The following is a 12,266-nucleotide window of genomic DNA, read 5'->3' as shown; positions in this document are numbered from 1 at the left end:
AGTCTTCAACAGGTAACTCTCATCCTCATTGCAGCTTCTGTACCTAAGAAGGCGGCTCTCGAGGATGCCAAGCCAGGACCGGAAGCAGTGAGGACAGAGGAATGCAGCAAAGGCCTCTCCCTGGAGCCAGGCTCCCAACTGGAGGAAAAGAAGGCTCCAGAAATCTCCCTGGGTTCTCAACATCCAAGTGAATTAGAGAAGAGGCTAGATCCAGAGAAGGTGGTGGAGGAGGGTCGTGAGGCTGACCAGGGGAAGCCCAGCACTCTGCAGGAGAGCCCCCGGGCCAGAGCCGAAGCCGTGTTTCTCCACGAGATGGTAAGGTGGACTCACTGCCTGATCCGGCCAGTAAGAGTCCTCTTTATCCCAAGGGTTCTCGGACTAGCTGAAAGCAGTTTGTTTTTATTTTTTTAGAACCAGTTTCTGCCAAAGGGACTTTAGGAGACAGTCTTCTAATCAGGTCTGGGAGTCTTTTTCAGTGGACTTTTCAGAAGGCCTGTGATGATGGGAAGGAACCATCCAGCTCAGATTCCCTAGGACAGGCTCAACTCTAAATATTTCTGATCTGAGGTCACCGTAAACCAGTGACACGTCCTTGGAATATAATGACATTCGATCCCAGAAGCAGCACAAAACCAGTCCCAAATATGATGACCATTATGGGGTCCAGCTTTCCTTCCAGACATCCTGGATGGATGGTTGCCTGTGCACGTTTGTAAAGTCTTCTGAAAGATTTCCAGGATTCGCTCCTTTCCCCCATGGCTTCTGGAGAAGTTAGAACATGATGCCAGGGCTTATTACACCTCATGTACTTTTTAGAGGTGAAATTTTTCCAAGGTTTTATGGGATGTCCTTTTATAAAATGAAGGTGTGAGGAGGTTTTCCAGGGCATCCAGGGAGGAGTCCTGCACTGAGGAGGCAGCTCTGTGACCTGGACGTGTATGTCAAAGGAGAAAGGAAGTTCTTTGCCTTTTAACTTGTTTCCGGGGATTTGGTTTCCAGGACATGCACAAAAGGACGATGTGCTGGGAGTTAGGGCAGTGCAGGAGTGCTATAGTGGCCTCAAGAGGGTTGAGAAAAGGTTCCTGATGGATGTGTTTGCCACTGTAGAAGGAGAAGGATATGGACATTCTTACAGGGATTGAATTCTGGGAATAGCACTGCTTTCAGAAGCAGATAAAATTAGTTCTGGAAGGGGAACCAGGCTGGATTCAGGGGAACAGGTAAAGGCATCAGTCCATTCCTCAGTTTAAAAATGTATTTAAGGGGCGCCTGGGTGGCTTAATCGGTTAAGTGTCCAACTTCAGCTCAGGTCATGATCTCTCGGCTTAGCTCGTGAGTTCGAGACCCACATCGTGCTCTCCACTGTCAGCGCAGACCCTTTTGGATCCTCAGTCTCCCTCTCTCTCTGCCCCTCCCCCACTAGCTTGTGTGTGTTTGCTCCCCTCTCTCTCCCTCTCTCTCTCAAAAATAAACATTAAAGAAAAACAATAATAGGGGTGCCTGGGTGGCTCAGTCAGTTAAGCCGACTGCTCAGGTCATGATCTCACAGTTGTGAGTTTGAGCCCCGTGTCTGGCTCTTGGTTGACAGCATGGAGCCTGGAGCCTGCTTCAGATTCTGTGTCTCCCTCTCTCTCTGCCCCTCTGCTCACACTCTGTCTCTCTCTCAAAAATAAATAAACGTGAAAACAAATTTTAAACAAACCAATAAATAAATAAAGTGTATGTAAACACCTACTTTGGGCCAGGCACTCCTCTGAGCATGGAGATGACTGCAGTGTGCAAGACAGTCGCAGTCCCTGCCTTCTTCGAGCTGACAGCTTAGTGGGTGAAAGGTCATTAAACACATGCTTTCTAGGATGATGTGGAATTACAGCATGCTGTGAGAGTGTATAACAGGAGGACCTAACCTAGTCAGAGGGAGGAGGGGAGTCACAATGGTCAGGGAAGACTTCTCTGAAAAATAGACATTTAGACTGAGAACTTAGCTAGACTAAAGGGGCAGGGGACAGAATAGGATGGGAGAGATTTCTAGGCAGAAAGAGTAAGATGTGCCACGAATCTCAGGTGGGAAAGAGCATGAAACATTCAAGAAACAGGAACAAGACCAGAGAACAGGAATTTGGGCCAGAGAAAGAGGCCCAGAGGGAAGCAGGGGCCAGTCAGACAGGGCTGCTTGGAAGGGATTTGGAGATTAAGGAGCAGTGGGAAATCTGATCTGTGCAGAATTTTATACTTTAAAGGTCCCTCTATTTTGTGAGGAGAATGGCTTGGACGAGGCCGGAGAGGAGGCAGGGATGCCAGTTAGAAGGCTAGTATGTGACAGACCAGGTGAGAAAAGATGGGGGCTTAGACAAGGGTGGGGGCAACAGAGATAGAAATGGAAGGCTTCAAGAGTTATTTAGAAGCTAGAGTGGCACTCACTTCAGCAGCACACATACTAAAATTGGAATGGTACAGAGACGATTAGCATGGTCTCTGTGAAGGATGATATGCAAGTTCATGAAGCTTCCATATTTGGGGGGGGGAGTGGGTTCCTGGCTGGCTCAGTTAGTAAGGCCTGCAACTCTTAATCTCAGTGTCATGAGTTCATGCTCGCATTGGGCATGGAGCCTACTTAAAATAAACTAGAATAAAATAAAGTAAAATAAAATAAAATAGCAACGTCTAAAATAATATTTTTATTTTAATAATTTTAACTATCACACAATTTTAATAATTTTAATTATCACACAAAGAAAGAAGCTAAAATGAACAGGACTTGGTGAGGGATTGGGTAAGAGTGAGGAAGAAGGAAGAGTCAAGACACCTCATAGATTTCTGATCTGAGCAGAAAGATGCACCATGGTCCACTTACTGAGATGGTAGAGAGGGGTGGAGGGGAGTTTACATGCTCATCTATTTATCTAAATTTATTGATTTCTTAGTAAGAGATCAATAAATGGAGGTGCTGAGAAGAGTAAAGAGAGGCTGCCCCTGCCCTGAAGGTGAAATAGAAATAGATACAAATGAATGCAATACAGTAGAATCAGATCCTAAAAATATCCCTGCCTTTTGACCAAGTAATCCTATTTCTGGAGAATTCTCTGAAGGAAATAACTCAAATAGAAATAACTCAAAAGTAAACCTCTTATTGAGCAACTACTCACAGTATACCAGGCTCTGGCCTTGAGGAATCAAAGATGAATGGACACAATTCTTGACCTCCAAGAGCTCATAGTCCATTCATTGGGAAAGATAAGATAAGCATCAAATTAATTGTAACATGAAACACATGATCAGAGCCAGATGAGAAGTGATGTCAGGTTGGCATGAGGTCAGGTTTCTCATAAAGGCCTGAACCCCCACAGGATGGATATGCCTTCTAGAACTGCTTCTCCCTGGGACAGAATTAGACCTTGAGAGAAGAACTGAAGGCCACTGAAATTTGTTTCCCAGGCCCCGACCAGGCCTCCCTTCATCCCTTTCCTGTCTACAGTTTGGGGCTTTGTGTAGGGTAAGGGAGGAGTCAGACAAAGAGAAACTAGACTTGAGGGGAGACAAGGGCAGCAAACAAGATGGAGGAGAAGGCACCCCTTCAGATCAACAGTGGTTATCTGTGGGTAGTAGGAATATAAGATTCTGCTGTTTTTGTATTCTCCTTTATTTTAATATGTGTTAAAAAATTTTTTTCCATGTGAAATACATATTTCTTTGGTAATAAAATAAAATCTGTATTTATTTATTTGGAAAGCAGATGTCAGGGCAAGACTTAACATTTACATTCCACTGGGAGAATCTGTTTCTTGTGTGCCATCTGGTAAACCTGAGGTTAAATGAGACCAGGGGTTGGTTTGTTTTATAAGTCAACAGTGCACAGGGATTAAGTGTTTCTGTTCTGGTGTAGACACAGCTGGATTTTAGTCCCAGGCTGCTGCTCTGTGATTTCGGTAAATTGTTTTATCTGTTTGATCATAGGTCTCCTCACCTCTACAATGGGAGTAGTTATAGTAGTGTTTACCTCTTAGAGTTGTTGGGACAATTAAACAAGAAAATGCAGTTAAAATGTGTTACCGCACATCATAAGCACTGAGTAAACATCCATGGTTATTAATGCAGTGTCCTTTACTTGCTGGGATAGTGCAGCCTGGCACCTCGCCAATCCCTTTACTCTCCCTGAGAAACAGTTGCAGTTGTCGGTGCCGAGAGTCCTTGGCTCTAAAATAATCCGTTTCTTGGTGTTTTTCAGGATGAAGATGATCTGGCCAACACCCTGATCTGGCCCGAGATTCAACAGGAGCTGAAAATCATTGAATCTGAGGAGGAGCTCTCACTGCCACCACCTGCTCCAAAGATCTGCCCAGTTCAGCCAATCCTGGAGCCCAGTCCAGGGCCTCTCGCTTCCCCAGAGCCTCCTGGGAGCCTGTCCTGTGGCCCAACTGCTGTCTCCACCCCTGTGGAGGAGTGGACTAGGGATCCAACCAATCAGAGCACACAGGGGACTTCCACGGCAGCCAATAGAGAAAAGCCAGAGACTATGAACAGCCTCCACCCATCTGAGCCAGAGAAGGGCCAGCGCCCAGATCCCACCAGCCTGGCTCCTCTGGAAATCGCACCGTTTGAGGCGGCTTCTCCACAAGCAAGGGTGGACCAGGGAGGCCCAGGGAATCTGTCTCCTCTGCTCCCGCCTGCCGCGCCTCCTCCAACTCCTCTGGAAGAGGTGCCTCGAGATCAGCTATCAAAGGGCAGCCCTGAGAGAGAAGACTCGTCTAGGAATTTGCAGACAAATCCATATATAGACCAGCTGAAGTCCAAAGGCAGCCCTGGGACCCCCAGACTTTGTCAGGGGGAGGAGGTCTCTCTAGGGGAAAGCGAACATCAAAATTCAGAGAATGCTGCCCCTGAGGGAAAAGGCTCTGGTCTTCGAAGCCCAACAAGAGAGGTTGAGATCTCCCCACAAGGAGAGGGGGATGTAGCCCATTCGGTGCAGGAGCCCTCAGACTGTGATGAAGACGAAACTGTGACAGACATTGCCCAGCATGGCCTGGAGATGGTGGAACCCTGGGAGGAGCCCCAGTGGGTAACGAGTCCCCTTCACTCTCCCACCCTGAAAGATGTGCAAGAGGCCCAGGTGCAGGGCGCCCAGGGCCACCGATTGGAGAAGAGGCTTCCCCACAGGCCCAGCCTTCGCCAGAGCCATTCTCTGGATAGCAAAACCACCTCTGTCAAGAGCCAGTGGACTCTTGAGACTCCCTCCTCCAGCAGCTGTGCTAACCTTGAGGCAGAGAGGAATTCCGACCCTCTGCAATCCCTGGCATCCAGGAGAGAGATTACTGAACGGGATGAGAAAACCCTAAGGTCCTTCAGAGAGTTCTCTGGCCCAAAAGGGACAGAGGCTGTTCCCAGCCAAAAGGGACCAAGTGGTTTGCAGCCCAAACCAGCAGAAATCAGCCCTGTCAGCCTGGCAGAGGGAAAGGAACTGGGGGCACACCAAGGGCACAACAACCCTCAGATTGAGCAAGGTAGTGTTCCTGGGCCAGACAATAGCAAGGAAAGTTCACCTAGTGGGCAGGACAGTACCTTGCCTGGAGAGCATCCCCCAAAGTTACAGCTGAGAGGCACTGACTGTGGACCCCCCAAAGGGAAACACAGGCCTTCTTCCCTCAATTTGGACTCTGCCATTCCCATCACTGACCTCTTCCGGTTTGAGAATGTGGCCTCATTTGGTTCACCTGGAATGCAGCTCTCTGATCCAGCAGACAGGAAAGTCACATGGATGTCATCATCTCACTGTAAAGTAGACCCATGGAGCATTTACTCCCAGGACCCTCAGGACTTGGACATTGTTGCTCAGGCCCTGACAGGCCGCCGTAACTCGGCTCCTGTGAGTGTGTCAGCTGTGAGAACCTCCTTCATGGTCAAAATGTGCCAGGCCAGGGCAGTCCCAGTCATCCCACCCAAGATTCAGTATACACAGATCCCACAGCCCCTGCCCTCTCAGAGCTCAGGCGACAGTGGGGCTCAGCCTCTGGAAAGGGGACAAGAGGACCCCAGCTCAACTGGTGAGACCAATCAGAAATCTGCCAAAGATGATTCTGTCTCTTCCTCAGAAAGCCCAAAAGAAGAGAAATCAAAGCAAGATACAGGAACCACTGCGTCCTTTCCAATGGATACCACTACATCCCACATGTGTGAGGGACCCACCCTTCCTCCAGAACCAGTCTTGGCTAACCTGCTCTCCACCCAGGATGCAACAGTGCAATGCAGAAAACGCACATCAGAGACAGAGCCATCTGGAGACAACCTTCTTTCTTCAAAAATAGAGCGACCATCAGGGGGTTCTAAGCCTTTCCACAGGTCAAGACCGGGAAGACCTCAGAGCCTAATCTTATTCAGTCCCCCTTTCCCCATTATGGACCACCCTCCCCCTTCATCCACAGTGACAGATTCCAAGGTTCTTCTGTCCCCCATCAGAAGTCCCACCCAGACAGTTTCCCCTGGCCTTCTTTGTGGGGATTTGGCAGAAAACACGTGGGTCACACCAGAAGGGGTTACACTTAGGAATAAAATGACCATCCCTAAGAATGGCCAAAGACTAGAGACCTCAACCAGCTGTTTTTACCAGCCCCAGCGGAGATCAGTGATTCTGGATGGAAGAAATGGGAGGCAAATAGAATGACATCAGTTCACTGGTGTCTGAAAAAATGTCATGATTCATCATCTGGAAGTTATTACAGGGCCAACTTGCCATTATTCCAGGCGTAGGTTATCCAAATTTGGGCTTATTTTGGCCTCTTCTCTTTCTTCAGACTTTTGACCATTTATTAATTAGTTCGTTTGCCAGAAAAGAGGTCAAGGGAAGGACCAAGAGATGAAATTTAGATAAATCCATAACGGCAGGTGGGAAAAGATCAGGTAACAGAACAGGGTGAAATTCTTGCCTCCAATGAGATTTCGGTTTGTTTGTGAGTTGCATTTCTCCCACATTGTCATTATCTATTACCGTTGAGAGTTGGCTAAAATAACGTCTTTTGAAAGAAAGAGAAATCCTTTGCCTGTGTTGGAAAATGTTGCTGTTGAGGTTTGAAGGCCTCCTTTTTACATCATGCTCTTTAATGCTCTTTAAAGCATGTGTTCTTTTAGACCAGCTTTCTGATAAGCTTTGTAAAAGTGTACACTCCAGAATGGAAGAAGATTTGGAAGTGCAAACTAACACTTAAAGATCCAACTGGGTGAATTTCCCTGGAATCTCTGCAGACCTGTCCAAGATGGCTCCATATATCAGCGTTGAAAATCAGAATCTATACACAAGAGCAAATTCTGAGACTGGAAAAATCTAAGAAAACTTATTGGCTGTGGCTTTTGCTAACTTGGGACTCTACCATTATCCTGACCTCTGATTTACAAATCCAGTAGCTGGGCAAGGTGGGGGCTGAGCTGAGCTGAGGGTTACCTCAATGAAATGTGCTGAATCTTCACTTGAGTATGCAATAGTGAAGTGAAGTGATCTGTTTTCTTCCCAAATCAGAGTCCAAGAACAGGATATCATCATAGAGGAAAACCTCACGCATGGGCAGAACCATACTCTAAACTTAATGTGTTTAAATTGGTTGGGCATTAGAGAAAACACCTCTAGCTCAGCTTCCCTCTCCCCCACACTAGGCTGGGAGTACAGGAAAGGATAAGTGGGGAACCCTGGCAGGGTGACCATCACTACCATTTGGTGAGAGCTGCCCTTCTAAATATGCATTTCATTTTAGCCAGTGGGTGCCTCCCCCTCTCCCTCTCCTTCCATTACTCAGAGCATATTCGAGTATCTTTCTCCTTTCCATAATCCCCCTCATCCATCACCCACCCCAGCACTCCAATTTGCCCTTCTTCTGTCTATATGCAGGCAGAAGCAATAAACCAATCTGATCTTATTTCAGTTTTTTAGAACTTCCAATGGTTCTTTCCTTTTTGATTGGTGAGAGGAAGGAGAACTAATATAATCTGCTGGCAGATTTTTGGTGCTTCCCCCAAAAACGCCTTCACATGAGCCCTTCTCAAGGCAAAAGCCATTAGAATATCAGCAGTTTCAAACCTAAGACAACGATCTTATTTGAGAAACAAATTAAAATAGACCTGTTTCTAGCCCTATCCACGACTTCTCAGGGTCAAGTCTGGCTGAACTCTGTCCACAAGCTCAGTCATTGCAGAACTTTCTCTAGGGGCTAGCCAGTACCTCTGGGCAGGCCTCACAACCCATGCTGCTGCTGGGGTAGGTAGGGGCTGAATTAAAGTTACCTCGTCCAGTGAGAAATTGGAAGCTGATGCCCTGCAACAGATACATATTCCCCTCTCCCTTCTTCCCTGATAAACCTTACAGTTTTAAAATCTTGTCCTATACCTTTTAAGCCAGTGTCTGTGGTGGGGTAACTGGCAGGCCAGCTGATGAGTTCTACTTTCAGAGGGCGCTGAGGTGAGTGAGGAGGGGAGCAGTTAATTGGCATTTCGGGGTCTTGCATTCTCATTAGGTGAGCAAGACACTGGACCAACAGCTGAGGAGATGTCAACCCATTAAAAAAACAAAGTCCTAGGGTATAGCATTTTTCCTCCTTGGCAAGCAAGGTGAAGAAATATAGTGGTGACAGATGAGAAAGGCCATGTTCAGGAGAGTTGAAAAGTACATTCCTGCCTTATCAGAAAATGTGGGCAGATAGGCTTTATCCCAATCGCAGTGCACTATGGTGTCTATGCTTGGTAAAGACCATGTTCCAGTTACAATGTGAGAGAGGAAGGGAACTGGACTTTGCCTCACCATCAGAACTCTGAGCCAAGTAATGAAATATTTAAACTGTTTTACGATTATTTTGAATTTTTGTTTGTAACACTTAGAGGATATATTTTTATTTGGGAATAGACTAGAAGCCACTAAGTACATATTAATGAGTGGGTTCTGCTCGGGGCACCTAGGCACATTTCTTAAATGGCTGCCATGCTCCTTAGACAGACTCTGACACCTTTTGTCTGTAGCATCATCTTCAGGAGTTTGGATATGTGGATGCCACCATGAGACACAATGACAACTGTCTGGAGATATTCTGTATTCTCAGCTTCCCTAGCCAGTCAATCCAGAAGGCTGTGGAAGCTGACTCACCTTCTCAATCAGTGTCCCGCTGCGAAAATGTGGACTTCTTCTTCACTATAGCCCAGCCTGTCAGCTGTCACAAACGCATCCATAAACTTCCTGGGGACTAGGGCTAGCCTGGCGCTGAGGAAATTCCATTTCATGGCAGAGAACTCAGATTTTCCCCCCTGAAATTGTTCCCCCAAATGCCCTGAGATGACCTATTTGGTCATTCATTTGGGACTGAAAAATGACCCTCTTGAGAATGGCCGGCTGGAAATCAAATTGCCCACTTCCACCCAGGGGAGGGACAGAACAAGGGCTTGTGTTTTCAGGAGGATCTACAGGGTGCTCTGCAAAGGGCTGAAAAACCAAATTGGCAAAGTGCTCCTTCAAATCAATTACCAGTCCTCAAAATGGGGGTGGCTGGATTTAAATGTTGAAATGAAATGCATGCATCTCCTAATGTTTTCTTTCAGTGTTAGCAGTTGCTTGAGAGTATAATCTGTATTTATTGGCAAAATGGCCCTCTCAGGCCAGCTATTTTTTTTTCTTTTTTGCCAAAACGGACCAGATAGAGGGAAATTTGGTTTTTATTCTTTGCTTTAGATGGAATGTGAAGAGACCTGACCAAGAACTCCATTAAGACAGCTTAATCTAAGCCATAAAATTCAAAATATTGACCGACTCAAAATGCGGGATTCTGGGGAATTTAAAAACGTAATAAACATCATCATCCTCAACAGTATTTATCAAGAACTTAGTAATATTGCACTGGGTGCCTTAGAACTTAAATCCTTGAAGAGTCTACTGAAAAAGGGGAGAGGCATGGTAGCAAATGAAATAGTCCATAAACAAATAGGCACAAGATTTAGAACCATTAAGTTATCAAATGACAGCTGAAAGGGAAACCTGTAGCAACTAGCATCTTTTAATAGGATTGTTAATAGTGTTCGAGTTACCTACTGACTTTAATCAAATTAAACACAATTGCAAATCCAGCAGAAGGTACTAGGGAGACAGGCGTTGAGAATTTTGCTTTGTTTAAAAAATGAGAGAGCGGTAATCAAGAACAAATAGTTCTGAAGTTGTGTGTAGTCTTAATTGGTTTGGTTGTGAAGTCCTGCTGGATCTCTGCTAATGAGCCAGGTAATAGCATGCCATGCTCCTGAGAGGGGGTTTTAGAGACTTCCATCACCACAAAATGTATTAACTCCTGCTGATGATAAAGTCATAGGTCCAAGATAAGCTGCTCCTTTCATGCCTAATGTTCAGCGCATGATAATCACATTTGACTAAAATTGGGTGGTTTATTTATCTACACAGGTCTTGAAGGGGCAGTGGGGAGCATAAGATTCATTTGTCTGGAATTGGAGTGGGAGAGGTTCGGGCCAGGACCACATTCTACCACCAGCTTGTCCTATCTGATGACAAAATTAATCTTGGGGTTAAGTGTTGTCAGGAGTATGATTTTAGGCATTTCCAGCAGGAAGGTCAGATCAAAATGTGGAATGACAAAGAACGTGTCCTCCTTTGTCATCACCTTCCGAGCATGGAGAGGCATAGGAGATAGAAAAAGGGTGATTGCCTGAGATCAGTGTCAGTCTAGATAGTATAAAACTGGGGGCCACCACAGACGAACTGGCACACAGCAGATCATTTAGCAGCCTTGAGGTTCATGAGCAATGCAAAATCACTTCTCTGTGAGGTTGAAGGAGGATGTAGCTAAATATAAGAAACCCACGAAGTAGGTAGCTGTGTGTTTTACTGGATGGATCACAATGCTTTGCAATAACAATGCCATAGTAATTCTTGGCTTATAATTCTGCAAGATAAAGCACTTTTTCAAAGGCATCTGTTAGAAATCTACATGGATTCAGCTGTTTGTTGAGCTCGACAAGTGTTTCCAAAGATATAGTCAAATTGTTTCTATTGATTAAAAAAGTATAAATATTAAACCTATCCATAGAGACATTTAAGTGTAATTAAAACAGATGTTATGCTTTAAAAATGTATTCTAATAAATGATATAAAGGATAATGCTTATGATGGCACTGTGAACTAGAGAAAGACCTGGGCTCATCAAAATCAATAATAGGAAAAGTAGATTATATGCATCAGGCTCATTGTTCTGGTTTGATGTTGGTTTTCTTTCTTCAAGGTTTGGTTTCACAGCTGGAGTCCTGATGATTTGCTTGAGTAAATTTTTCTTGTTTTTGTTATTTTACCTCTTAATATTGTCAAATATTTGCAACTTCTCTCTCTTACTGTTGTAATCATACATGTTACCAAAGATACCCATTATAAATCAATGGATATTGTCATGAAAATTAAGAAGAAAAAAAGCTATTGCTTCTCAAAAGTCCACAGCTTACCAAGTTATGTGAATCCATCTGCACAGATGTGAACTCAATTTTTCTATTACTTGAATCAGTCAATTGGAGGGGACTGCTCTTTCATTTGAATGATTATGTTAATGGTGCTCGGTGGGAAGGAAGCAAAATCCTGGCATATATTATCACAAAAAAAGGGGAGAAAGGCACTCAATGGGTCTAAATCACAGGCCCTTAGGAAAAAAAAAATCACACAACCAAGGCTTACAATCTGGCAATGAAAAACACCACTGCCAAGGGGACAAAAATACTAGCCTTCTAAATAAAAACATTTAGAACTTCACACTACTCAGGTCTGCTCCTGTCATCCCTCATTACTACCCTAAATGCCTTTTCATCTTCCCTATTCCCAGATCCACACTTGCTCTGTTTCTCTTTCCTGGATCCGTGCCCACTGCCCCCCAAATGGCAGCACACAGTTGCCCTCACTCTTAATCTTTCCTCCAGCCTCTGGAGTCTTCTCTCATCACAGCCCTCGTATCTTCCCTCAATGTTGCTTCCACTTCCTGGATTTCAATAAAACTTGACTCTCCTCTGAGGACGCTCCTGTCCCTGAACAGTTAAGGCTACACATTTCTCCCTTGTTACACAAACTAGGTGTTCTCTAGTTTCCCACTTCCGCTTTTGCACCATTGCTCCTGCCCATCTTCTACAAAAATCTATTACCAAAATTCATGGAATCCAGCGATTTTAACTTTTATCATACTTTGTGGCTACAATGTAGTCAATGTCCCAGATCGCCCCGTCTTTGGCACCGAGCTCCCTCTTTCCACCATTGCTCTGGATGA

General features: G+C 45.2%; 1 protein-coding gene and 1 non-coding gene across 3 annotated transcripts in view; both read left to right on the top strand.

Moving 5' to 3' along the window:
- Positions 1-11,450, top strand: part of ARHGAP31 (Rho GTPase activating protein 31) — a 115,008-nt gene extending 103,558 nt beyond the window's left edge. For both annotated transcript variants that reach the window (XM_047875751.1, XM_047875750.1), the window contains 2 exons: positions 35-315; positions 4,226-11,450. In XM_047875751.1, coding sequence (XP_047731707.1) covers positions 35-315; positions 4,226-6,655 — 2,711 coding nt within the window. In that variant the 3' untranslated portion in view covers positions 6,656-11,450. The remainder of the gene's footprint in view (positions 1-34; positions 316-4,225) is intronic.
- LOC125175837 (U6 spliceosomal RNA) lies at positions 2,414-2,516 on the top strand. The gene has a single exon (XR_007156010.1). It is a non-coding gene; the product is annotated as a U6 spliceosomal RNA (small nuclear RNA).
- Positions 11,451-12,266: the final 816 nt, after the last annotated feature.

The sequence above is a fragment of the Prionailurus viverrinus genome, chromosome C2 (assembly GCF_022837055.1).
Source record: "Prionailurus viverrinus isolate Anna chromosome C2, UM_Priviv_1.0, whole genome shotgun sequence".
Lineage (NCBI taxonomy): Eukaryota > Metazoa > Chordata > Mammalia > Carnivora > Felidae > Prionailurus > Prionailurus viverrinus.
The sequence above is the reverse complement of the archived record's forward strand: the minus strand, read 5'-3'. Positions and strand labels throughout refer to the sequence as shown.